Below are 26,978 nucleotides of genomic sequence, written 5' to 3'. Positions count from 1 at the left end.
AAGAGGTAGTTGTTTGTTTACATAATATGAACTAAGATTAGTTAAGTGTCATGTTTTGTAATTTCTCTAATAATCCAAAAATACTTCATTTAAAGTGCATTTGAAGTAAATAGTGTTTAAAAGAGTAATCTCAATTCTTGAGATGCACTTTTTCAAGCACCTGTCTGTTTTCAAATTCCAAAATACATGTGTGTAAATTGCAAGTGTATAAATATTTCATCAAACCAATGCACTTAAAAGTAAAATTAAGGCTAATTCAATTATTTTTTAAACACAAATATAACTCAAATACTATGAATCAAAAAATAAATGACATGACTTAAGCTGATACTTGCACACCAAAAGAGGGTTTTTAATCAATTATTAGAAAGAGCCACCCACCAAAAGTGTTCTCTAGCTGGTATGAGATTCCCAATTCAATTCTGACGGATGAAGGATCTTATTCATTCAAATCACAACTTCTGAAAATACAGGTGAATCATAGTTTCTTGTGTTGATTTGTTAAGAATCTCTGGAGTTATATATACTCAAGGTTTTTATGTCATTTAATTAATAGGCATGATCTTTTTGTGAGCTGGATGCCTCAAAGTTGGAAGAGATGGGGCTGCTTTTGTGAGGCAAGCAGAAAGTCAGTTTCAATATGTCCAAACCCTAATTTGCTTCCTTGCTTGCCTCAAAATATCTAAAGGCCACTGGTGGTCCAAGTCATGTGTGTGTATTCCAATTTTCCCAAGAACTTACAAACACCCATTTTGAAAGAATTTCTTTTCGTTTTTCTTCATATTTTTTACTATGTTCTTGTGGATTTCACTAAATCATGAACCAACAAGGATAAGAATTGTGCTATGGCACAAGAAGGCATTGGGTAGTTTTGTTGAAAACTGTCAACATTGCTGGGTAGTAGAGGTTTGTGGTAAATTTTAGCTGTGGTGGATTCTAAAACCACTGGCAGGCTAGATTGTTTGTGTATGGATTTTTATATACATTTTTGTATATATACTAATAAAAAGAACCAATTATAATAAGCAAGCGCATAAGTAGGGATCAGATAATCTGTCAATCTGATCAAGAAGGGTCATGCAGGGGATGTCATTTGGCAATCTCATCCCACTCTGACTCCAGATTGTCTACCACATGAGTTCATGCACATACTGATGTTTTTTCACCTCTTATGAACAAATTTTATGTTTCATAAGGAGAACATGACAAAGAATTAGAAGACGACAACAAGAAATAGGAAGCTGAAGGACATCACAAAGCTCCAAAGTCACTTAGCCACACTTCAACTGGTGTCCAGCCTCTCCAGCTCATCAAAGCACAGGCAAATCTAAGAACTTTCACTCACTGTTACTGATAGAATTGTACAAACAATCATCTAAAAAGTGACAGTAAAATTCATGAACATTTGAGCACGTATTTAGAATTCATTTTTGGTTCTCCTTCTTCTTCTTTTTTCCAATTTATAATATTTTTCTTTTCATGTAATTTTTGCATAACACTTGGTGGCTGCAATTGAGAAAGGATTGAGCACCCCTGTGGATATATGCATCAATAAAATAAAATGGATGGTCAACTTTTGAAATCTTATACCCACAGGTTAGAGGATAAAATAAAATAAAATAAATTATTATTATTTTAAAATATCCAAAACTTCCTGGATTGAAGTCAGTAATCACATCATATCTTTGAAAAAATCTAATTAATGAGGCTTCTTGAGACTTAGGATTGACCTTACCCCACACTTGTATGTACTTGGAATTTGCATGTTTGTAAGAAAGCTCACAAGTAGAGGGATGCAGTTCATAATCTTTGCCAACAATTCAAGGGTTATCAGGGAACACACAAGCAAGCTGCTGAGAAAGAAGTGGAAGACAATTATTGAAAGTGCTGAAACATCAAGTTGAGGAGGATGAGGGTGTATCAAATGGATCATTTCTGGTTGTTTGAACAAGCTTCTTTTTGGTAAGTTGTTTGTTTCTCAACCATCATCAGTTTTTCAACAATTAGTATTTTACAGTAGGGTGTATGCTATTTGAAGTCACTACATCAAAAGGCCTTGTTTATTTACACACTCAAACACATGTTGGGTGGTTTGTAATGAAATGTTGACAATGCACAAGCCAGTACATGTGTTCTGCTAGATAGAGAGATATAACAAAATCATAGAAGCTAACTTTAGAAGGCTGTAATCACTGTGCAATGGTCTTATAATTTGTGAAATATATATATATATATATATATATTTTAAACATCTCATTCTTTGAAGATATATGAAGCAGGATTGATTATGAAATGTTTGAGATCATTTTTTTAATACTATAATTTTAAACAAGGAGTTCAATTTTTTATGTAACAGATTTGACTAAATATATTTGAACTTTTAAACAAAACTTCTAATGTTTCTACAAAATAACTATAGCTTGAAGAGGGTCTAATGTCATGTAGAAGAGAAAATCATCTCATCTAGTGTTTTCCTGTCATATTCCTTGTGACTCATTTTTTTAGAATGCAAAGCCAACCAAGGGATATTTCTAAACTGTAACTGATTACAAATGTTAAAAGTTGTGACTTCTTCCTTTCTCCCCTCTGCATAAATACCCTCCTCAAATCAAATAACATAAATTAATAAGTGAGGACAAGCAAGTGAGGAGGGATTGAGATGGGCATTGTCTGTCATACCAAGCTCATGGCTGCTGCCCATCATCCCAACCCATCTTGAAGAATTATAATAATACTTAGCAGCAGCAGCAGCAGCATGTCAGGGCCAGCCATCTGATATGGACAACAGCTTCTTCTTCCCATGTTGATGTACTTACAGGATCAATCCAATTTTCTCTTTGTTTTTTTCACTGAAAACAGGGGTGCCCAGGGCCTACTTGTGCACATCAGACAATTCTAAACCAATAATAATTGTTTAGTGCATTGATAGTACTAAGAAACTTCATGTGGAATGAGTGCACCTGTAAGATGAACTTGTTTTTATTAATTGTATGTGGATTCAAGTCAGGATTGGAGGTGCAGCATCAACTGGCCCTCCTATGTGCTAGTGGAAGAATGCAAGAATGCAGCTGTTACAGAATAGTGTACAGGCCATTGCCTCAGCTATAAACCTATACACAATGAGTACATACACACACATTCTGGCATGCATGATGGTTGTGCAGGGAGAGTAGTGGGCTATATTTTCTGCCCCTACTGTGTGCAACACCATGTCACCTACTCAGATGAATGAATGATCACACACCCAAATCTTATTTGTTTGTACACCGTTTAAAATATTGCTAATTAGTTTTCTTATCAGTACAGATTAAGGATAAAAAACAGAAATAAAAAATAGCAATTGTATACGTAAAAGTATAAGGTGTTGCTAATATCACCACAATTTGCCGTCCATCACATGTTACCACAATTTTTCCTACTACCACCATAACTTGTCACTCACTTGACATGTTTCTTTAGTTTTATAAATTGAAATTGAAATTTTATTTTTATTTAAAATACATGTATATAAACAACCATTCTAATTTTAACAAAAAATTTAATTCATAAAAAAAGTTGTGGTGACAACAACAAAAACTATGATAAAGTGTGGTGGATGGTAGATTATGGTGATAATAGCAGAAATTGTGGTGACAATATCTATCTATCTGTCTGGCAGTCTATCTATCTGCATCCACATTTACATGGAAAGGAAAGAAAAAAACAAAAACAAATAAAAGTAGGAAGAGAAAGGGTAAAGAATGGCCCAAAGAGATATCATCTGTTTGTATCTGTGAAGAGATAGACACCCAGCCAAACAGATTGTCTTGATGTTGTGTGCTTGATTGCTGCCTTTCTTGTTTTGTTGATTGGTCTGATTGTTGCTGCTGCACACCATGAGGTGAAAAACAAGTGATAGAGACTGGTGGGATTGCAACGTCATCAATCATGGAGGAAGGATTGGAAGATTTTGATTGACGCATCCACGTATTGAAAACACATAGAGACAGAGGATGAGATATAGAGGTATGATAGATACAGTATTAAATAGAAGAATAAAAGAAAAAGTAGAGAAGACAGTTTTGAAGAATGAAAGAAGAGACTATCAAGGCAACAATGATTTGGAAACTGGGTCAATGCCATGTTGTCTTGCCCATCACCATTCAATTTATTGCATGTACAAAATGTAACCCAAAAACTATAAAGAAGATTGACAAAAAAATGAAAGCCCTTGCACACCACATCCCTTGTTCTTAGGCATTGTTGTCATGGTGGGGAATGACCATCTTTTTACTTCTATCTTCTTATTTAATGATTTTTTAATGATTTTTTATTTAATGATTTCCCTAGAGAGGTGTGTGAAGGAACAGAATCTAGAGGAAGTGACAGACCTCAATTTTTTTTTAATGATAAAAAAAAGTAAACAAAAGAAAATATGTGGTTTCTCTCTCTGTGTGTAGATTGTGGTGGTGTGTTGTGGAAGATCATCCTCAGTTTCATTTGCTCTTCTTCTCTTTTTCTTTCACAAAACAGGCTTCACAGGGCTGGTTCCATTATAAAAGCTTATGTTATGCTATGCTGTGCTGTGCTCCTGATAGAACCATCAAAAAGGATTCCAAGTCTCACAATGACCCAATCTACCCTCTATCCCACACCACAGAAAAGAACACTTGGACTCCCACAACTCAAACTCCACCCCACCCCCCCAATGACATAATGGATGGATGGATGTAGTAGATGGATGTAGTAGATGGATGTAGTAGATGTATGTATGAATGAGAAGGATGGTATCAGGAAAGAGGTAGGAAGGTTCCTCCCCTGAAGGTGCTCTGTTTAGTATTGCTGACTACCAATCCAACAGTCAAAGCTGTGACCCAATAAATGCTTTTCAAGTGCATGTGTTTGAGTTTGCCTTGGTTCACAGGATCCCCAGACAGTGCATGCAATGCATACAAATGTTTTGTACCATGGTGAAATGATTTTACATGTATCATTGATATTTTGATTTCTGTTTTTTAGTTATCAGTGACAAGTAACTCAAGAATTATTATCCCACAAGGAAGTAATGTCATTGTTCCCATGTTATTCTAACCAAGTTCGTGGTAAGTTTCAGTGGGAAAGTAGCAAGTGAAAGCCACAGCATGCATCTGGATCACACAATCTACATATTCTCCCAATTCATGCACTGTGAGCATACACTAACTCTACCCACACTATTTGAAGTTATTTCTGTCGTCTTCTTCTCAAGCAAGAGGAAGACTGGATGGAAAGTTCAGGTTGTGGGTTGTCGTTTAAGCTAGGCTTGAATACTAGACCGACTCAAAGTTCACCGCTTACATTCCATCTTCAGCTCCACAGTAAGTGATCAGTGGGTTCCTATGTATTGACCTTGCTAGTGTAGTGGATAGCAATCAAGACATTTGGTGGTTACCCAGTTTAGGGTTCTGTGCTGAAATGTTGTGGTTTTACCCGATTTCAGTTTACCACATCATGACGCTAAATTAATACAATTCCTTTCTTAAACCCTAATTTGAAAATCACTCTTGTGGCTTTCGTGTTCGTTGGATACGGAGAATGTTGAGCGGCAAGCCTGCGATGTCTCCAATTCTGTGTGTCAGAGTTGGGTGATTGATTCCATTGCAATTACCTACCAAAGCGATGGGAGGGATGGTACGCTTAATTGGCAGGCAACGAGGAACAGTTCTGAGTGACGTGCAGGTTTGACTAAATCTCAGATCGTTGGAAGATTGAGAGAATGTTGCTGGTCACACGTTCTTCTTCTGTTGGTGATAGTGCTGCTGCGGCGGCCACTGTAGCTCGCAGCCTTCTGTACAACACCACGAAAGTGGGAATATTATCCTAAGGTGGGGAGAAAAAAAACAAAGCAAGGGGAAACAAAACCATTGCATTTGTAGACGTGTGAGAGAGAAATCTGCTTCTGAACGGCGTTGGCGGTTTCCTTCCTGCGAAGGTAGGCGTGGCGGCGGAGGGATTCAATCCCTGTACTAGAAGTTCCTGTCACCTTCACACAGGAGACTGTTAGAATCTCACTTTTATATATTTATTTTTTCCCCTGTACAAAGACCATTATAAAAAAGGAAAACTTATTTACACTCTTTTTCTTTAAACATTTTATTTCATTTTCTACTTGTTATTCATTTGGATTTTACCTGATTATCATATGCTCTATTTGACTAAACCTGAGTGTTCTTTATTATTTTACTAAAACTTAACAACAATCAAAGAAATCAAGATCTACTCAAATCAGTTAACATTTTCGAATTGCAAATCAATTTCTCCAATACAAATTATATATCTTTCTGAAATATGAATGAATCTTGACCACTTAAAATATGATCATAAGCAACCGATTAATTTTAGAATCAATAATACATATATACCTACATACATGCATAAAGAATTTATTTTTAAAATTTTAAAACATAATTAAACAATACTAATTCCTGCAATCAGCTTTATGAGTAATTTTATAATATTAGATCAGATATGTAATAAAAAATATTTATAAAAGTATATATGTGTGTGTGTGTATATACATTTATATGCATGTATAACTTGATATGCTCAGTGGACAAACAAAATTTCACGTAACAAAGGGTATAAAGTTATTGAAATAGGGTTATGGTAGAAATATTGAGTTACCACAATAGAATGGACTTGGTGGTGGCAAATAATATCAAGCAATCAACCTTATTGAGTTGCAGAGGGATTATTGTGCATGTCTCTCATTTTTTGCAAATGATGTTGGCTGATTGGCTACAATGAACTTCTATAACTTAATAAATTCATAAAATTGTATCAAATAACATATAATAGAAATATTGAGTTACCATCATAGAATGGACTTGGTAGGAGCAAATAATACCAAGCAACATAAGTAATCAAATTAACAAATACCAAGTTGTAGAGAGATTATAGTATACATAATTTTCATAAAAAAACATGTTAGATAAATAAAAAATATAATATATATATATATATATATATATATATATATATATAACATTGAATATGTATACACAAATGACTATGGTATTAATGAAAATTATGATTTTGAAAGTTTATTAACAAATAATACTAATAGTTGCACTAATAGTTGTGGTTTTGAAAAACAATGCAAAGAGTGCATGCAAATCAATTCAGTTGATTTTACAAACAATCACTCTGCAACCCATTTTCTGAAACAAATAATAGCTTACAATTGCATTAAAACGAGTAGGCCCTTTGTCATACATACACTTATACATGGTTAGTCACTTTTATATTGTTTCAGTTTACTCATTTTGATAATTATTCCCATTTTTTTTGTGGCAGCGTGAAGAACAGCTTGTCTACCCGAAGATTTTGAAGAGGGAAGGGGGATGGTGGCCACGTGTTACAGAGGGCGAAAAAAAAAAAAAGTTAATCTGCTGCCGAAAGGCATGAAACTGCCCATTGGATCGTCTCCTTTGCTTCATCTATCCACTACTTTTTTCCTTTTGCTTTTTCAGCTTTTGGTAAAGTTACTAGTGCGTCAAATATACACACACGTAACATATACATGTACATACGTACTGAAATGCATACAATTCGGGAACTCGACCACAGGCGCACGCCATGCGGTTTGATGAGCGGGGAGCATCTGGAAAGATTTTCTAGGGCCGCAGACTAAGTTTGGATAATCGTCGCTCATGGTAATCTTTTTCCTGCGTCTGCTTCAATCGAGAGAGATCGCAGTGTGTGTCAGAGATGTCATTGCGTGGACGGCGACGAAGCCACTACGGTAACGTTCCAACATCGTTCGGAGGAGCCGCTTGGAGCTGGCTGTGGGAGTGGCTATGGTAGATTCTAGCGGAACTTTCACAGCGGATTGAGAGAGTGAACTCGTGACAAGCCTTGCGGTCGAGGGGGTTGACGGTCTTTGTTGTTCGATGAGGGATATGATGGTGTAGGTACTGTTCTCATGATTGTTTCGCCTGGTTGTAGCGGTTGGAGGTATTGGTATTTCGCCGAAGTATTGAGTGATGAAGAAATCGTTAAGAGCCTGTGGCATTGTACCTGCATCAGTGGCTGACACTTGAAAGTCGAGTCGTCGAGGGTTTAGAGTGGACAGGTGCTGTGCCCTGGGCACGCTGCGTTGTGTGAGTCCTGGGTTGCGGGTTTGGAAGCGCGGCTACTTCGACTTGTGAAATTTCGATAGTCGGGAGCGGACAAGTGGAAGATCTCCTCAGATTTGGTGCTTGCTTCTGCTGGAAAATCCGTGTTTTCGTCTATTAATAAGTTTGCGAGTAAGAACTGTGAGTGGGAAGCAGTAGCGTTAGCCTTATGTAACGAACTTGGCGTGAACAAGAAATAAACCCGTGGAGACGTTAGGTGCGAACAACCGAGAAAAAATAGGCATTGAAGCTGCTACTGGCGGTTTGAATATGTTGATGAAAACATATTTACTAGCTTAGCTGGTAGGAGTGCACCTTCTTACTTTCTGTTTCGACTTCGTATCTCCGCCCCGCGTGGTGGGCAGTCATTTCCTTGGAAACGTGATGAACTGCACACAAATTTCAGTTTCTAGTTTATTTTGTACGGTATCAAGCTGTTGAGTGAATAGTATGATTTCTAGGTAACGGAATTCTCGTTAGCCTGTTCACAAGCGTAGACTCTAATCAAGGATCAACTCGGGAGGTTTGTTGAGATTCTGGCAGCTAAAATGTGCTAATATCCCTTAACGCTTAGTGAGTATTTCACACGTTAGAGAACGTAGAGGACTAATTCTTGTCTGAGAAACTGTTTGGGTGTAATGTGTACTACATAAATGCTCAATTGAACTGTGTACAGGGTTTTTTCATGAATACTGAAAATTAAATTGGCTCCTTCAACAGAAAGTAAGGCGAATTTACTTCTGAAATGGCTATAATGACGCGACACATAGTCGAAGCTCTTCCATCCGTCGACGGACAATGCGTGGGAGCATACTGTCCGCTTCTGAAAACTAATCGGTCAGTTGTTGACGTTGGGAGCCCCAGATTTCGAGCACAAAGCCATGGCTCAAGCCCTACTACACGGAAGAAACCCTCAGTCCGTGCCAGTTCGTTTGAAAAGAAAGGCCCGACATGGTAAGTGATTTGCCTGAAACTCAATACGCTTCCTGTCTTGCAAAAGAATTATGAATAGTATATTGGAAGCACTGGCTCGGTTTGCGAAGGTGTCTTCCCTTGCCTTTCTCTTCGCTTTTTCAAAGCATCTACGAACATTTCTTCATCCTGGAAATGTTACTGCCGCTTACTTCTCTAGGTTCTCCTGTGTTGATTACACAGCATTTTCGTTTCGCATACAGTTGGTTGATAATTTTCGTTCAGACTGGCTGGTGCAGCCCCCGTCCTGTAGTTCTTGTAGGTTTGGAGTGCTCATTATTGAGTGCTGCGCTCTAGTATGTATATATTTCTTCGGGTAATATTTTTTCATGTTTGACGTAGCCCAGTCGAGGTGTTATCATTCTCTGAATTCTAGCGGCTAGAAGTCTGGCACGGCTTCGCGTCCACAGCCTGCCGGCAAGTGATGACTGCGTTCCTTTTCAGATATTTAACGCGAAGTCTATGTTTCATGCAGGGTCGCAGCTACAATGTTGCAGAGCGACCTCTTAGTCGAGGTTGCTGACATGAGCTTCCACTTGCACAAGGTACTTTCATTAACCTCTTCACATTCTCGTGTTGCCCTCATCACATGATAGACAGTAATCCTGAATACTAGCCGCTATATTAGCTTTATGTCAGGATAGGCGTCACTGACAATTGAAGCTGTAATGTCAGTGGATTGTATGGTCGTTTTGTTTTTAATTGCAGACAGTTTGTTCCACAATAAGTCTGCTAGTTTCGTACAGGAAGTTCATTATAATTTCGTATTCTGTCTTACTGTAATCTTAGAGCGGACAACTCGACTTAACATCTATCCTTTATATCCTCTTTTTTTTCCCTCTGGTTTTTGAATTCATTTTAGTTTTTTGAAATATTTTTAAGTTCTCAATGCATGAAATTTCATTTGAATAATTTTCTTTACAGTTTCCATTGTTGTCGAGGAGCGGACGACTGAACCGACTTGTGTTCGAATCACGCGACACTGAGAAAGATCACATCAAGTTGGACAACTTGCCAGGAGGGCCTGCGGCGTTTGAGCTTGCAGTGAAGTTTTGCTATGGCATTCCCATTACGATCACCAGTTCCAATGTGGCTGCTCTCCGCTGCTCTGCTGAGTATCTTGAAATGACTGAGGATTTGGAGGAAGGAAATCTCGTATTGAAGACCGAGGACTTTCTGAGCACCGAAGTTCTGACGTCATGGTCTGACTCAATTACAGTGTTGAGAACGTGTGAGTTGCTATCACCTTGGGCGGAAAATTTACAGATTGTGAAAAGGTGTAGTGAGTCTATTGCGTGGAAAGCATGTACCGATCGACGAGGAATTCGTTGGTCCTATTCCAGCGCGAGTTCAGAAGCTTCAAGCCCACCTTCGAAGTACAATGAATCAGCTAAGAGTAGCACCTCATCAAGAGGATTACCTCAAGACTGGTGGTTTGCGGAAATGGCCGAACTCAATCTTACCAGCTTCAAAATTGTCATGGACGCAATTGCTGCAAAGGGAATGCGACACGATATGATGGGATCTGCTGTTCTTTACTATGCTCACAGATGGTTACCAAGTCTCTCTTCTTGCTCTTTAGAAAACCCTGAGTCGCCTGCTTTCAGAGAAAACTCACCTTCAAAGGATAAGAAGAAAAACAAGATGTCATCTGCTTACAAGAGAGAAGCTGGTCACATCGGTGCTTCAGGGCCTGGTCTTCTGGGCGACGCTAATGAAGACGTACTTCCCCACCTTCAAGAGAAAAATATTCTTGAAGGAATAGTTCAATTGCTGCCTCCGCAGAAAGACTCTGTCTCAGTAAGTGGATTGCTGCGCTTGCTACGAGTTGCTGTCATTCTGGATGCTAGCGCTGACTGCAAGGAAGAGCTCGAAAAGAGGTCGGGTATGCAGCTGGATCAAGCTACCTTAAGTGACCTATTGATTCCATCATGTCCTTTCAGAGGTGAAACAGTATATGACGTCAGAACTATTCACCGGTGCTTGGATCACTTCTTGGTTCAGGTACACTTGCAGCATGGTTTCTTAAGTTCAGAATAGTTTCTTGATTCAGTGCATTGGGGATGCAGTTTGTGGGGAACTATGGCTTTGAATCTGCTGATTTTTCATATGCTGTCGAGACTTTTGAGAGCTGAAATCTGGGATGTGAGAGGAAGTGCGCAATGGAAATCTATTTCTTATAATCCAATTTCTGGATTTTAATGGACCTTCTGTATGTATCTCAGGACCATATCCAAACAGTCTCTCAACGGGAAGTGCTTCCGAGCTCTGGTAGAGACAAAAATGGCGATGTGTACGACACTTCACATTTACGGCCGCCTGTTGGTCCTCATACTGCGAAGATGAAAGTGGCAAAACTCATGGACAGTTTCCTGGCAGAAATTGCGAAAGATGGCAATTTATCATTTTCCAAGTTTCAAGCTCTTGCAGAAGCACTTCCAGAATTTTCTCGAATTACTGATGATGGACTCTACCGAGCAATCGACACATTTCTTAAGGTACTATTACAATTGACATAAAGAGGTCACAGAGTACCCATCTTTATCTGGTTCATCAATGACTGAAATGCATTTCAACGGCAGCTGATTTAAATGCTTCCTGCAGGCGCATCCTGGATTAAGCGAACATGAGCGGAAAAAGCTATGTCGTATGATGGACTGCCAAAGGCTTTCGCTGGAGGCGTGCATGCATGCGGCTCAAAATGAACGACTCCCGCTCAGAATAGTTGTTCAAGTACGTGATACTTTTTGTATTCCTTACTAATGAAATTTCTCATCGAATTTCTTCACCTTCTTCTTGTTAACGCTGATAAGCACACAGGTCACTCCTCATGCCCATATCTCGTAAAATGAGCACCTGGAGGAGCGGGCACTGAAACTAGTACTATGCCTATTCAAAAATCCTAGCTTTCTATTAAATGGTATCCCGTTTTTCTGTCTCATGGCTCAGGTGCTTTTCAGCGAGCAATTGAAGCTCCGGAATGCAATCTCTGGTACCACACTTGCAAGAACGGAACATTCTTCAGAATCCCCCTTGCTACAAGCTCCATCATGTAGCTCTACCGCCACAACGCTGAGGCCGACTGTTCCAATACAAGACAGCGTCAACTCCCAGATGGATATCAGAGCTCTACAACAAGACGTCATGTTTATGAAGACCAGATTTGCAGAGCTTCAGAAGGATTACGCACAAGTAATACAACAGGTACCCCAACCTACTGACTTGGGGCAGTTCAGCAGATTTCATGACGTAGGTGTAGTCAGAATGCAGACATTCTAGGTTTGAAACTATTCTACTAGTTGTAAAAATCACATTCCCCATAATCATCTAACTCTTGCAAATCTGTGAATAGGTGGAGAAGTTAACAAAGCAGAAAGGCTCCTGGATGAAACGATTGTTTCATTCCAAGGATAGCACAGAGAGCAATTCAACGACACACCCTCGGTGGAGCAGACCATTCAGAAACTCAATCACATAGCCTGGACACAGCATGAGCTGGCCGCCTCTTGTACAATTTCCCCTACCTGGAATTCTTTCCAACGCCATGAAGAATGAGCGTATAGTGTATTGAGATAATTGAACATGTACTTTTATGTGACATTTAGAATACGAAACCAACCGCTAATTAGTGGAACCAGGTCACAGACCCTCTCACACTGTCCTCGAGACATCTCCGTCATTTATAGGCATCAGACCAGAGTAGTAGGAAGTGGGAGTTGCGCTCCTGGTGATTTTTGAGTATCTCAGTTGTATATTATTCACAAAGTGGAATTTGTATAAATCATGTAGCTGCAGTCAGTCTCCTAGCCGGCTGCTTCCTGGGTGATTTTCAACACATCGAGAGTGTTGTTGGGTTGGAATGTGGCGCCTGTGAACTAGAAGTTCAGTGGTACTAGGTTGCTGCGGGACCTGGACAACAAATGAGCAGGGTGTAATAGCAGAAGGGTGTATGAGCAAGTCATCCATCACCACCCGCTTATCAATGAATCAATGGGTATCATTGTGCACAGCAGTCTAGATCCTATAACTATATAGGTAATGCGCATTTATTTCTCTACCGAGTAACCATTTGAGGAAAGCAGGAATGCTTATTTACCTATTTAATAGATTTATAATTTTGATATTACATTTTATGATTTATGGTGTTAGAGTCAGGTTGCTCTTTGTCATTTTCTTCTTGTTATTCACAAAGAGTGTTTTTCCTTGTCTACATGACCATTTTTGACTCTGTCATTAGCTGGATGTTTTATTTTCTTTTTTGATTGAGAATCAAACAATCAATACTATGCCAAAATCATTGCAATTAGCTTGGCACACCAATCACCAGCACAGCCTACATCAAAATTGAGTCGGCCATCCAGAAATGGAAATTCAAGTCTCACTTTGAAAACTCAATGAATGAATTTTTATATTTTCATTGTCAAAAGATATTATTTTGAGTGTCCCACTTAGCATTCAATCAATGTTGACAAATACACAAGTTGTAGAAATTTGCAATTTCAGCTCTAGAACATGTCATGACTTAGTTTTGCATGTCTCTCCGCATCAAACACAATGAGGTTGAAGAAGAGAAATTCAATATTGTAAAACTGAGATTCTCATATACATTTGGTCTATACTTCAACTCAAAACTTTCTATATGTTCTTTGTGGATCTTGTGCAATAATCATGGTGTGCCTAAATAAGCTTTTCTACTAATGTTAGAATAGATCTTGATTATTCTATTTTTTTGAAGTTGCAAGTTAGTAGTTCTACAAGAGATGTAGTAAATGAGTTGCAAGTGATTCATAGTCATGTAGCACAATTTGAACTTGTAGTGGTGGTAGACCATAAGTGCTCATTGATGCACAAAAGAGCATATGTGTCAAAACTACTATGTTAGGAGGTATTGATATTGTAACACATGTTTTCCAACATGAGCATAGGAAATACCAAGTTATTGTAGTATTGATAAAATGTGAAGGGCTTTATGTGTTACAGGGCTCATATAAAAAGTGAAGTGGAAGAAGCCAATATTGAACCAAAAACACATCAAGGAGCCGCTTGAATTTGCTAAATGCTATGAACATTGAATTATTTGAGACTAGAAACGTGTTATCTTCTTTGATGAGATATTGTCAAGGACAAGAACTCGATGAAAAAGCAATTCAAACAAGTGAGCCTTCACTCAAAGAAAGGTAACAAAATATAAATAAACAAGTATGTATATTGAAAGAGAAACTCGAATGGCTATTGCCAAAAGACAAGAAAACTACAGACCCTTGAAACTAGATTGGAAGCAAGAAAGGAGTTGACAAGAGTGAAGAAGGCTTCACTCTTATCTCTATATATACTATCTAATTAGGAGCTACGTGGCGACGTTCTATAGGACCTCCAATATGTGTTGACTTTGTAGGACACATGCCTTGACTTACAAGGCAAGTTTTTCTACGTGTGGGCCACATAGTTAGCTTGGTCTTCAAGTTAACAACATGTGTGGCACATGGCCAACTTATTGACCACGTTTTTAATCCAAAAAGTCAATTAAAGACACCTATGAAGTCAAAGCAACATCTATGAAGCTTCTAAGAAGCTTTCATATCAAATATTATAGAATTAACTTACTTTTACCTACTTTTACTTACTTCTATATATTTATATATGTAATTATGAGTATGTGTGTGACAAATATAAATAAATTGATTTTGTTTAGTTGGTTGCAATTAGTATTAGATTTATGATAGACAATCTTGTAATTCAAGATAGTTTCAAGAAATAGTAAAGTTTGTTGGTGATTTGGTGATGGTGTGGAGTTGCATAGTATTCCAAGGTCTTAACATCATTTATAGAATTGAAAGAATAATGATTCAACATCAATACAAAAAAAAATTACAAAGAGATTTATTATACCCTATGGTGGCTTATAATCTCGATCCTTCCCTTTGATTTTTTAGCATGATAGCAATTCCAAACATACAACAAAAATTATTTGCTAGTAGTTGACATTACAAAAGTTTAATATTTTTTAGTGGCTTATGTAGTTTCTTGATCTAATTTCAATTGAGCATCTATGGATTGAACTAAAATGCCATTTCATTTAATATCAAAGTGCTCCAATAAGATTATTAGAGTTGTGAGAGCATATTGAGGAATGTTGGGCTTCTATTACATTAGAGGAGTGCAGAAGGTTGTATGAGAGCATGCAAAAGCAAATCCAAGCTATTTTAGTTAATAAAGGCAAATACACAAAGGATTAAGTTATTTTATGATAGAAGATACGTAAGTGAATTAAAAAACATATTCTTTGTTAAATATAATTTTTTTGTACATATTAATATATATATATATATATATATATATATATATTATTAAAATATATTATGCTTAAACTATTATATTGGACAATTTATGATTTGTGATAATCTATTGCTAATTTTTATGTGATTCAATAGATTCTTTGCAATGGTTGAAAGTTAGACATACCACTACATCCATGTCTTTTGAATAGATAGAAGTAGATAATTTTTTTTTAAAGAATTTACTACTTATTTGTAAATATATAGAATTTTCAAATAACTTCAAATTTTAAACCTTATAATGTGATGTAGTATTAAAAATAACTAAAAATAAGTATTAAAAAATAAGGTATATATTTTTAAAAAGTATGATATTCTTATTTTTATAGCTGAGGCAATAAATGCAATTATACAATTGATCAACCTTACTTTTTTTAAGATAATAAAAAACTTGCAATTTTGTATTTTTTTTGAAGTAAGAAACTTGGTTTGAGTAATGTTAAAATCTTTGATTGCTTCTATTATATACAAATAGATAGTATAAATTAATAGAATTTTTATTCTTAATTAAACTTAGAAAATTATGTTGGAATAGATAAAAGATCAAAAGTGTATCAAGTATTCATTATTGAAATAAAAAAATGTATAAGTTAGTAGAAATATTTTTTTTCTATAAATATATTAAAAAAAAATATTATCAAAACTTCTTAAGTACCTATAACATTGACACTAAAAAACTCACTAACAACTTGTAAAGAATTACATTCAAATTTATAATGAAGATAAATAAATACTTAATTAAAAAATAAAATATATACCTAAAGCTTATATCTTTATAAGTTAAATGATTTAGAATTGTTAAATAATAAATCAATCACAAATTTAGTATATAACTTATTAAAATATAATAAAAAAAAACTTTCTATGGTACATAAATTAGAAAATTATTTCTTTTATTTAAAATTACAATCTATTATAGTTTTTTAATGATTAATTTAACTTATGTCATCATCTTTTAATTCTTTTAATTCTTTTAAAAGGTGAAAGAACCATTTACTTTTAAGATTATGTATTATTATTTTTTTTATAATTTATAATATTTTTAAAGCTTAATAATTAATCTTTATTAGATTTATTATTAGACTTGAATGTCTTTAGTATAATATAATCAACAAGTCAAGAGACTTTACACAATATATTGCTTCAAATAACAATCTTATATAACACATCTTTACATAATACATCAAATTGCACGATGGCTCATAATGTACTACCTCTAGATTATTATTTTTAATTAATAGGCTACTAATACTTCTATTTTTTTTCATAGGATTTATATAGATCAAATTTATAATGTTAAAATTTGAGACTCTCTTCCAAATTCTCAAATTAAATTGCATTCATTTTCTTAAAATTTAAGATGGCTAGTCAAATTTATAGATTATGAATAGAAGTTATTGAATATTTCTACTTCTAAATTTAAAAATTAAAAAAAATTAGATATAAACAAGAGGGAATATGATATCATAAAGGTGAGACTAAGTGAGTTTATTCTAACAGTACTTGAACAATAACTATATTAGATTTGAATAATTTTCTAATTTTAATAAAATAAATATACAATCTAAAGTTGTAAGTTGATTACATTCTTTAAAAGAAAAAAGAAAATAACATATTAGTTATTTATAATTAAAAAACACTTTAGACTGATCATATTAAAAGTTTTATTTTAGTAGCCAAGTAGAAAATTATTTATATGTTAATAGTATTGATTGCTCAAAGAAAGTGAAGGTTATATTCTATGGATGTCAAAACATCTTTCTATGAAGAGCTAAACAATAGTATATCTATATTAAAAAGCTTCAAGACTTTAAAAAATATAGTTTTGAATATCTTTGTGTATAAATTCTAAAATAAAATAGAAAGTCTTAATAAAGTCTTAAAAGCTTTATATAATAAAAAATTACTTTTATTTTCTTTATTTTATCTTTTAAAAAGAAAATTTTGATTTATGTTTGATAAAAATGCCACCAAAAATTCTTTTGATGGTCATGTGTATTAATTTTTCATTTTTCATTTTTTTTTTTTTTTTTTTTTTTTTTTTTTTAATTTTTTTATAAGCAACTAATACACAAAAGTTTAGCAACTCACAACCAAATTAATTTTTTATTTTGTAATGTCCAAAATCTCAAAAAAAAATTATATTATATCTTTAAGTAATAAGTGTAAAAGTACTTTTCAAGATATTCTTAGTTCAATCTATGTATTTATTATAAATGCTTGCCTTTCTTAACATGTTGGATTATAATCTTGCAGGTAATTTTATAGTAGAAAAACAAACTAAAGCTTGCACTTGACATAGAATCTCTACTAATAGATGCCATTAAATATTATAACATGGTAGAAAGACTAAATCATCTTACTTATATTCAATATTTTTTTTGGCAATTAATATCATCTATGATTTCTTTCAAAGCTATATAAACTACATCTATCAATAATAAATTTATTTATTTAATATTTAAATTAAAAATATTATAATTAGACTCTATATAAAAGCTCTTTAAATATTAAGTTAACTAGTATTTTAGGCACTATAAAGAAAAGAGATTTTCTCAATGGTTAAATAATAATAAAATTTGTATTTAGAATGGGAAGTTTCTACATTACATGAGCTTTGTAAAAACACGCCATTATAGCCAACTTTTCAACAAAAGCTAAGTCTATGGAGCTCTCTATATAAGGAAATGAAACAACTTGAATTTAAAAGCTCACAAAAGAATTTGCAATCAAAATTCTCAAAGCAATTACAATCTACAATGACTACTAAGGATCTGTTTGAAAGGCAAAAACTCTTAATATTAATATGAAAACCAAACAAATATAAACACATTATCACTATATAAATAACAATTACTAAAATTGGACAAGAAATCTACTTAAAACTAATAGAATCTTTGTTAAGTATAGCAAAGTGTTTCAGTCTTATGACATCAAATACAATCCAATAAGCAAACTATGACATCTCTGCACCAAATTCCAATCACAAACCTTCTCCCTGCTTATTTCTATCAAAGCTCTTCAATATTCATTTTAATAAATAAAGTAAAACGTGTTAGTTCTCTAAATATATTCTTTAGAGTTACATACTTCCAACTGTTAAACCTAAAAAGTACGCACACTTGCAGTTGTCAAGGCCAATTAACATCATCCTCTATCCACAAGCATTTAGACATCACCACCTTGCACTAGTAATGGCCATATCTTACGTTGCCTCAAGGAATAACCAATTAAGTAGTCAACAGGAAGTAATTTGGACAAAAATATAAAACGATTATGTCACCATATACAAAAAAATCAGAAGTTTTTCAAGCACCAAAAACACATACAGCATAACAACTTCCATGAACATCATTCACACTGCCGCACTTACTATTTCGAATACACTTACATCTGACCAGCAAAGTAGAAGCAGATAAAAAAAAAATAAATCGTGGCTTCCACCTCTAATATAATGAAACAATTAAAAAGACTAAAACAGCTGACGATGCACTACAGTGTAAAGACTAAATGCAACATACATAGTTAAATTACCGTACAGCAAAACTGTACACATTCACTGGGCTCTAAATGACGTTAGGGTCGTAAATGTGTGTTACGTAAATTGCACAAGTCAAAACCAAAACAAAGCGACTAAGCGAGAGCGAACGCTGGTGGGAAAAAACCCATATGATTTTGGTTGGTCCATAATGCGGCGAGGCTACAATAAGCGGGGTCCTAAAATTTGGTTATAATTTATTTAATATTTTTTAGAACTATCAAGGTTTATTAATACATTATTTAAGACTTAATTAAGATTTGATTAATATATTTTTAGTATTTACTAATAATTTTTTAATATTAATTTATAAATTTTTAAAGATTTTTCTTAAAAAAATTCAAAAATTTTTATTTAAATTTCTTTTAGAATTTATTTTAAAATATTTTGAAGATTTCTTTATAATTGCTTAACAAAATCATTGGGATTTCTTTAAGTATTATTTACGATTTTTTAAGGATTTTTGTAAGATTTTTTAAGATTTAAATAAGACGTGTCAATAATTTTTTAGATTTAATTATGTTTTATTTTAAATTTTATCAAAATTTTAAAATTCTTTGTTTATTACAAATACAATTTATCTTTTACATCTATATTCCTTATACATTTCTATGTTAGTTTTTACAAAACATAACAACGTTGTAACAAAAATTAAGATATTGAAGAATAACTTGTTCTTTTTTAAATAGATGGAGAGATACAATGCATTTGGTATCATGATCTTAGACGTGTCTTTCAATGATTAGTGATATTATTGGAAGTAGAAACCACTCTTAATAGTGTTTTAATTGTTTTCTTTATAAAAAGTTATGAAGGCTTCAACATTAATCAAATAACATAGTCTTTTGACCTTGGCATGAAATACAAGTAATAATTGAGAAGACCTATAAATTACCTTTGAATGAAACAAAGATTAAAACATGTGACAAATACAATTTGCTCCATTATAAACTTCTTTAACATGTAATCACTACTTCTAGTAGAACTTATTTTTAGAATAGGAGATAATCTCATGGACATATATATTATACTAGTATTTACTTAGATAAGAGGAGTTAAGTAGAAGTATGAAAATTTAATAATATCTTGCAAGATGGCTTCTAAGTAGCTTCACAAATGCAAATTTTAATTCTTAAGTATTTGTAGGTGATTTTTATGTTGAAAAGTTAACTATCAAGTTGGTCACTTATACAAATTAGCCATGTGGCAAAGATATTAAAAACGTATGTTATAAGTTACACATATGTCCCGCAAGTTGGATACCTGTTGATTGACATATACAATGTTGCCACATAGATTATTAGTTAGATGGTATATAAAAAGACAAAAGTGAGATCATCCTCACTATTGTTGATTCTTTTCTTCATTCTAATCTAATATCAAGAACTTGTAGCTTTTTTTAATCCTAAAAAATGGCCACTTTTTCTTTACTTTTTCTTTTCATTTTTTATTTTTCTTTTCTTTTTTTAGAAATTACATAATTTCTTATTTTGATTATGTAACTTACTTTGACACACATCTAATGTCATTAATTACATTCTTCAAGTTGTTATTCTTAATAATTCTATCAAATATCTATATTATTTTTTCTAAGTTTTGTCAATTTGCTAATAGTGTCATCAAGTTGTAATTCTTTATAGTTCTAAAATAAAATTAGTTGGCTTGCATATTAAAATAACTAAAATTGGTTTAAAAAAAAACTAGAATAAATTATAAAAACCATTATATGCACACATTGTAAAAAAGAATTAAGGCATTGCCATTTTGGTATACAAAACACATAGATTATATAAATGCAATCCTAGATAACAAACGACTACAATTTATTGCATGAGAACATGTAAATTACTAAATTACTAGTTTATATTCTTCTAAAATTGAACACAATAAATATTAGAAAGGCAAGTTATTCTCAAATCATAATCAGAAACCTAGCAAAAACAAATTTTAGATTTCATTGATAGTACCTGTATAATATGGTGTTAAAGAGAACAATAAACTTATCCAAGCAGAAGCGCCATTTGTAAAAGTCATGCGACAGCAGACAGAATCGTGGGTGGCTGCTGCCTGAGAGATTGTGACCACATCGAAAGCGTTGATGGGTTGGACAGTGGCGCCTGAAAAATAAACGATCGGTGGCATCCGGATGCTGCGGGACCTGGGCGCCTCATGAGCAGCGGCACGGCGGCTGAGAGAGCGAACGCTGGTGGGAAGAAACCCATATGGTTTTGGTCGGTCCGTGGCGCGGCGAGGCTAGAATAAGCGGGGGGGGACGCAACGACGGTAGATCCTTCTGGTTTTACAAAATGATGAGAGGAGGAGTCGCGCGTCTGCGCGAGAGGTGCCCGCCCCAAATACCTTGTTACAAAGGGCAACCCCCCCCTGTCTGACCCCCCCATCCCCCGACCCTCGGTGACCGAGGGCGTGTGATGAATCAGGAGTGGAATCGTAGTGTAGGATCTCGCATCTCGAGAGCAAAAACAGCGGAGGCAAGGCCCAGCACGCGCCCACTGCGGAGAGTGTGTTGAGGATCCCTCCGGGCGCGCCAACCGTCACCGTTGGGGCCATGCGTGAGGGTGAGCATTTGGTGGGCTTGGCAGGCGGGTGTGATCATGGAGCTGAAATTCGGCAGGGATCCGCCCAAAGGCGTGCGGAGCGATGGTGCGATGTTCGCCCATGACGGTGGGCGGTTGGCGAGCGGAGTGGATGGATGTTTGTCCGCAGCCCCCTCCGGGGACTCGGGGACTGCGAGTCACGGAGGATGGGCTCGGTTTGGGTGTGGCAGGCACAGGCAATGTGACGGTGAGAGAGGGGGTGACGAGGGAGGTGTTTGGGAGAAGCAAGCAGAAGGAGCAGAAAAAAAGCGTGGGGGATGAGTGAGTGGAGACGCCGGGTATCGATCCCGGTACCTCTCGCATGCAAAGCGAGCGCTCTTCCATTTGAGCTACACCCCCAGATGGCCCGTGGGGCGAGAGAGGCTCGAACTCTCGACCTCAGGATTTCTCGTAGCTATGAGACCTACGCGCTAGCCAACTGCGCCACCGCCCCGATGTTGACACCGCCGCACGCATACCCACAGTCATACCCTGCACCCGCTCCCCACCAAACACACCCACCCCCGCTCTTCGCCCCCCTGCCCTCCTCTGCACTTGCTCTTGCACTGCCGCCCTCCACTCTCAGCAACCCTGCGCCACGCGCCGCATCCAGGCCCCCTGGGGGCTCCAAAGCTTTGGAGATTCCTGCCACCGTCATGTCTGGCCTTTGCACCCTCCTACCACCTTTCCCTCCCTCCCCCACGCGTTTCGCCCCTCAGTGCCCTCGACCCTCCCCCACAGCTCTCCGGTCCATCCTGTCCGCCCACCTCGCCCCCACTTCTCTCTTCTCACGTAACCATCGGCTCCGGAATCTCAGCTTGAGCTGGGCCTAACAGTTGACCATGCTCACAAACATCATGGATTCTGCATCCGCTGAAGCCCAGACATGTTTGCCAAGACTGCAAGATGTGTTCCAACACATTTTGGCTTGAATAAAACGGCCTTTTTTCCCAAAGTCAAAACAAAGAGAAAGCGGAGATCTTTGAAGAATCCGTCGAAGTTTACATTTATCCAACGAAAATGTTCCTCTATACAACCTCAGGCATTGCCTTCCAACCACAACGCTGATGTGGCAAAAAATTACCAATTCCAATATATTATTTTACTCCTAAACAAATCCATTACTGCTATCAATCATGGGTATATTTATTACAATGTTATTTGTTTTTTTGGATTCAAGTTCAACATTATTTTTACTTTTCTGGTGTAGTTGGCACTCTTTGGAAAAAGATGAACAACAATACAAATTTATTGTGAATTTATTCCACAAGACACTTCCTACACCAACAACTTACACATGAAAGCGCAACACCACCAAATCTATAGGGATTTTCCAACCATTGATTCCATTGTAATTCAAAGTTCAACAATCTAAAATCATGAAAGAATCAAAAGTTGGTCAATCTTAATTATCCCTTTTGATCTCCAAATCTCTTGTATGAGTTACATAGGGCCTTGAGAAAGTATAACTTTGAGTAACCAAAGAATATGGAAATTGAGAACAATAAGACTATGGACCATAATATATATATATATATATATACATATATTTACTCAATATTAGTCTTAATCTTCATATGCATCTCTTTTTATCTTTTTAAATTTGAAAAGATATTATTTGTTTCTTATTTTTAGAAGATGTTGATATGTATTGTCCCTTGCAATGTAATTTGTTACTTCATTTGTAATCTTATATATATATATATATATATATATATATATAATGATTTGATTAGGATTCAAGAAAAATATATAAGATAAAACTTTGTATTATACACCTTCAATTTTTAATAACAAAGATAAAATAATCTTACAAGATATAAGAGATTCAAAAGACTATAATAAATAAATAAATTAATTAATTAATGATAAGAATTTAATTATGTAATTTATAACTAAAATATGGTATTTTATTATTTTAAATTATACATTAATTGGCAACAATGCTAAAACTTTAAGACAATTTTTGTAGCTAAAGTTTGGATTTTATATTCTTAAAGCTAATTAGAAACTTATCAAAAAATTTATAGTATAAGAACAAGAAAAATAGGTATCTTTATTTTTCTATGTAAAAAAATATTAAGTCTTGAATATAGGTACTATTAATAATAATTAGATACTACAAAGTTTTTATCATTATTATTTTTAATAAAAGTGAAGGATGTCATAGGATACATTCTCTAAAAAAGTTAGAGTTTTCATTCTTGCAATGTATTAATTATATATACCAACTAAGTCAATATGAGCTAAAATAAACTCTACTAGTTAGAAGTTTTTTCTATTTCACAATTAATAAATTAAATTTTTGAATTTTTAGGGATTATAGCTATTAATTAAATCCTAATCAAATCATTCTTTCTTCTTTCATACTTGAGACATAGTAGAGAATAAATAAGATAGCTCCGCAATAAATGATTCTAGGTTATTATTTGAAACAGATGAATAATGGCTTGTTTTAGATATATCTTGGTTTAAGAACAAAAATTTCTTAAGTTTTAACAGCCTTTTAATAAGACAAAATAAAAAATAAAAAATATTCTTATTTTTATTGTATGAAAATATAAAAGATCACAAATTTGTTTTTAGAAAAATAAATAAAGACATCATGTATTATGATTGTATTGAGTAAATGTTTTGAATTCCATCTACATGAATTTAAAATCCTATGTTCCAATACCTAATCAAGCCATCTAAATTATGTCCTCCAAAAATAGAAATATTAAACACACAACTTAATTATTGATATATATTTTCAAAAACCAACCATACACAAAAAAAAATTTAAGTTTTTCATCTATGATAAGTAGATAAGAAGGTATAAATTCCATTTGCATTAAAATTGAGAATCTATTTTTTGAAGATGGACATACCTATTGTGATGCAAAAGAATAATATAATGAGTAATTGTCTTAAAATTTTCTTCAAGTTTGTCTTTATTTGGAAGTATCATTTTTTTTAGGTGATTGTCATATACTCTCAATTCTCTTATTCTATGGTTGAAAAAAGCTAATTATTATTCAAATTTGTTCTAGCAAGGATTTTTTCTTATATAGCATTTAAGGATGGCATGTTTGAAAAGAAAATCCATTTCTACCTTCATAATATCTTCACTTCATTTTAATTTCTCTTACTATAGTTGATTCTTTTGTATTGGAGTGATTGTAACTTAAAGTAAGAAGTGGTGTCTCTTCAACCACATCTTTAATTGAAACATATTAGGAGCATTCTGTTGTTGATTTAAGCACCTGTTTAAAGCATATGGTGACTCTTTACAACATCATGAGTAGTGTTCTAAATTAATAAATAAATAAAAGCATAAAGAGGAACATTTTCATTGGATAAATGTAAACTTCGACGGATTCTTCAAAGATCTCCGCTTTCTCTTTGTTTTGACTTTGGGAAAAAAGGCCGTTTTATTCTTGTAGCCTTGTTGCCAATTAATTTGTATTTTAAAGCAATATAATATCATATTTTGGTAACAAATTGTATAATTACATTCTTAGTTTTTATTTACTTATTTACTTATTGTAGTCTTTTGAACCTCTTATATTTTGTAGGATTGTTTTACCTTCATTATTATAAATTGAAGGTATGCAATACAAAGTTTGTTATCATACATGTTCTTCTTAAAAAGATTAGTCTTAATCTTGATATGCATCTCTTTCTATCTTCTCAAGTTGAAAAGGATATTATTTGTCTCTTGTTTTTAGAAGATGTTGGTGTGTATTATTTCCTTATAATGTAATGTGTTTCTTCATTTGTAATCTTATATATATATATATATATATATTATGGTCCATAGTCTTATTGTTTTCAATTTCCATATTCTTTAGTTACTCAAAGTTATACTTTCTCAAGGCCCTATGTAACTCATACAAGAGATTTGGAGATCAAAAGGGATAATTAAGATTGACCAACTTTTGATTCTTTCATGATTTTAGATTGTTGAACTTTGAATTACAATGGAATCAATGGTTGGAAAATCCCTATAGATTTGGTGGTGTTGCGCTTTCATGTGTAAGTTGTTGGTGTAGGAAGTGTCTTGTGGAATAAATTCACAATAAATTTGTATTGTTGTTCATCTTTTTCCAAAGAGTGCCAACTACACCAGAAAAGTAAAAATAATGTTGAACTTGAATCCAAAAAAACAAATAACATTGTAATAAATATACCCATGATTGATAGCAGTAATGGATTTGTTTAGGAGTAAAATAATATATTGGAATTGGTAATTTTTTGCCACATCAGCGTTGTGGTTGGAAGGCAATGCCTGAGGTTGTATAGAGGAACATTTTCGTTGGATAAATGTAAACTTCGACGGATTCTTCAAAGATCTCCGCTTTCTCTTTGTTTTGACTTTGGGAAAAAAGGCCGTTTTATTCAAGCCAAAATGTGTTGGAACACATCTTGCAGTCTTGGCAAACATGTCTGGGCTTCAGCGGATGCAGAATCCATGATGTTTGTGAGCATGGTCAACTGTTAGGCCCAGCTCAAGCTGAGATTCCGGAGCCGATGGTTACGTGAGAAGAGAGAAGTGGGGGCGAGGTGGGCGGACAGGATGGACCGGAGAGCTGTGGGGGAGGGTCGAGGGCACTGAGGGGCGAAACGCGTGGGGGAGGGAGGGAAAGGTGGTAGGAGGGTGCAAAGGCCAGACATGACGGTGGCAGGAATCTCCAAAGCTTTGGAGCCCCCAGGGGGCCTGGATGCGGCGCGTGGCGCAGGGTTGCTGAGAGTGGAGGGCGGCAGTGCAAGAGCAAGTGCAGAGGAGGGCAGGGGGGCGAAGAGCGGGGGTGGGTGTGTTTGGTGGGGAGCGGGTGCAGGGTATGAGTGTGGGTATGCGTGCGGCGGTGTCAACATCGGGGCGGTGGCGCAGTTGGCTAGCGCGTAGGTCTCATAGCTACGAGAAATCCTGAGGTCGAGAGTTCGAGCCTCTCTCGCCCCACGGGCCATCTGGGGGTGTAGCTCAAATGGAAGAGCGCTCGCTTTGCATGCGAGAGGTACCGGGATCGATACCCGGCGTCTCCACTCACTCATCCCCCACGCTTTTTTTCTGCTCCTTCTGCTTGCTTCTCCCAAACACCTCCCTCGTCACCCCCTCTCTCACCGTCACATTGCCTGTGCCTGCCACACCCAAACCGAGCCCATCCTCCGTGACTCGCAGTCCCCGAGTCCCCGGAGGGGGCTGCGGACAAACATCCATCCACTCCGCTCGCCAACCGCCCACCGTCATGGGCGAACATCGCACCATCGCTCCGCACGCCTTTGGGCGGATCCCTGCCGAATTTCAGCTCCATGATCACACCCGCCTGCCAAGCCCACCAAATGCTCACCCTCACGCATGGCCCCAACGGTGACGGTTGGCGCGCCCGGAGGGATCCTCAACACACTCTCCGCAGTGGGCGCG

At 35.6% G+C, this 26,978-nt stretch overlaps 1 protein-coding gene, 1 long non-coding RNA gene and 4 other non-coding genes across 15 annotated transcripts; 4 read left to right on the top strand and 2 right to left on the bottom strand.

Annotated features, from left to right (window-relative positions):
- LOC141045564 (uncharacterized) lies at nucleotides 1-4,325 on the top strand. Its single transcript, XR_012217775.2, has 4 exons — nucleotides 1-473; nucleotides 1,197-1,596; nucleotides 1,826-1,962; nucleotides 3,004-4,325. It is a non-coding gene; the product is annotated as an uncharacterized LOC141045564 (long non-coding RNA).
- Nucleotides 4,326-7,568: 3,243 nt separating this feature from the next.
- LOC112283816 (root phototropism protein 3) lies at nucleotides 7,569-13,233 on the top strand. Of its 10 annotated transcripts, none has more exons than XM_024523033.3 (8): nucleotides 7,569-7,673; nucleotides 8,856-9,089; nucleotides 9,583-9,652; nucleotides 10,032-11,111; nucleotides 11,333-11,605; nucleotides 11,712-11,840; nucleotides 12,057-12,311; nucleotides 12,460-13,233. In XM_024523033.3, the coding sequence occupies exons 2-8, from the start codon at nucleotides 8,881-8,883 to the stop codon at nucleotides 12,583-12,585; spliced, it is 2,142 nt and encodes a 713-aa protein (XP_024378801.1). In that variant the 5' UTR covers nucleotides 7,569-7,673; nucleotides 8,856-8,880; the 3' UTR covers nucleotides 12,586-13,233. The 10 variants fall into 10 exon arrangements, with proteins under 10 accessions (XP_024378801.1, XP_024378800.1, XP_090107558.1 ...); XM_024523032.3 differs by having other exon boundaries at nucleotides 7,626-7,762; XM_090251432.1 differs by having other exon boundaries at nucleotides 7,649-7,762; nucleotides 12,057-12,299.
- Nucleotides 13,234-21,861: 8,628 nt separating this feature from the next.
- TRNAA-UGC (transfer RNA alanine (anticodon UGC)) lies at nucleotides 21,862-21,934 on the bottom strand. The gene has a single exon. It is a non-coding gene; the product is annotated as a tRNA-Ala (tRNA).
- Nucleotides 21,935-21,944: 10 nt separating this feature from the next.
- TRNAM-CAU (transfer RNA methionine (anticodon CAU)) lies at nucleotides 21,945-22,028 on the bottom strand. Its single transcript is given in 2 exon segments — nucleotides 21,945-21,980; nucleotides 21,991-22,028. It is a non-coding gene; the product is annotated as a tRNA-Met (tRNA).
- Nucleotides 22,029-26,432: 4,404 nt separating this feature from the next.
- On the top strand, nucleotides 26,433-26,516 carry TRNAM-CAU (transfer RNA methionine (anticodon CAU)). Its single transcript is given in 2 exon segments — nucleotides 26,433-26,470; nucleotides 26,481-26,516. It is a non-coding gene; the product is annotated as a tRNA-Met (tRNA).
- Nucleotides 26,517-26,526: 10 nt separating this feature from the next.
- On the top strand, nucleotides 26,527-26,599 carry TRNAA-UGC (transfer RNA alanine (anticodon UGC)). Its single transcript has one exon. It is a non-coding gene; the product is annotated as a tRNA-Ala (tRNA).
- The last annotated feature ends 379 nt before the right edge of the window (nucleotides 26,600-26,978 follow it).

This window comes from Physcomitrium patens, chromosome 6 (genome assembly GCF_059467195.1).
Source record: "Physcomitrium patens ecotype Gransden chromosome 6, ASM5946719v1, whole genome shotgun sequence".
Taxonomy (NCBI): Eukaryota; Viridiplantae; Streptophyta; class Bryopsida; order Funariales; family Funariaceae; genus Physcomitrium; species Physcomitrium patens.
The sequence above is the reverse complement of the archived record's forward strand: the minus strand, read 5'-3'. Positions and strand labels throughout refer to the sequence as shown.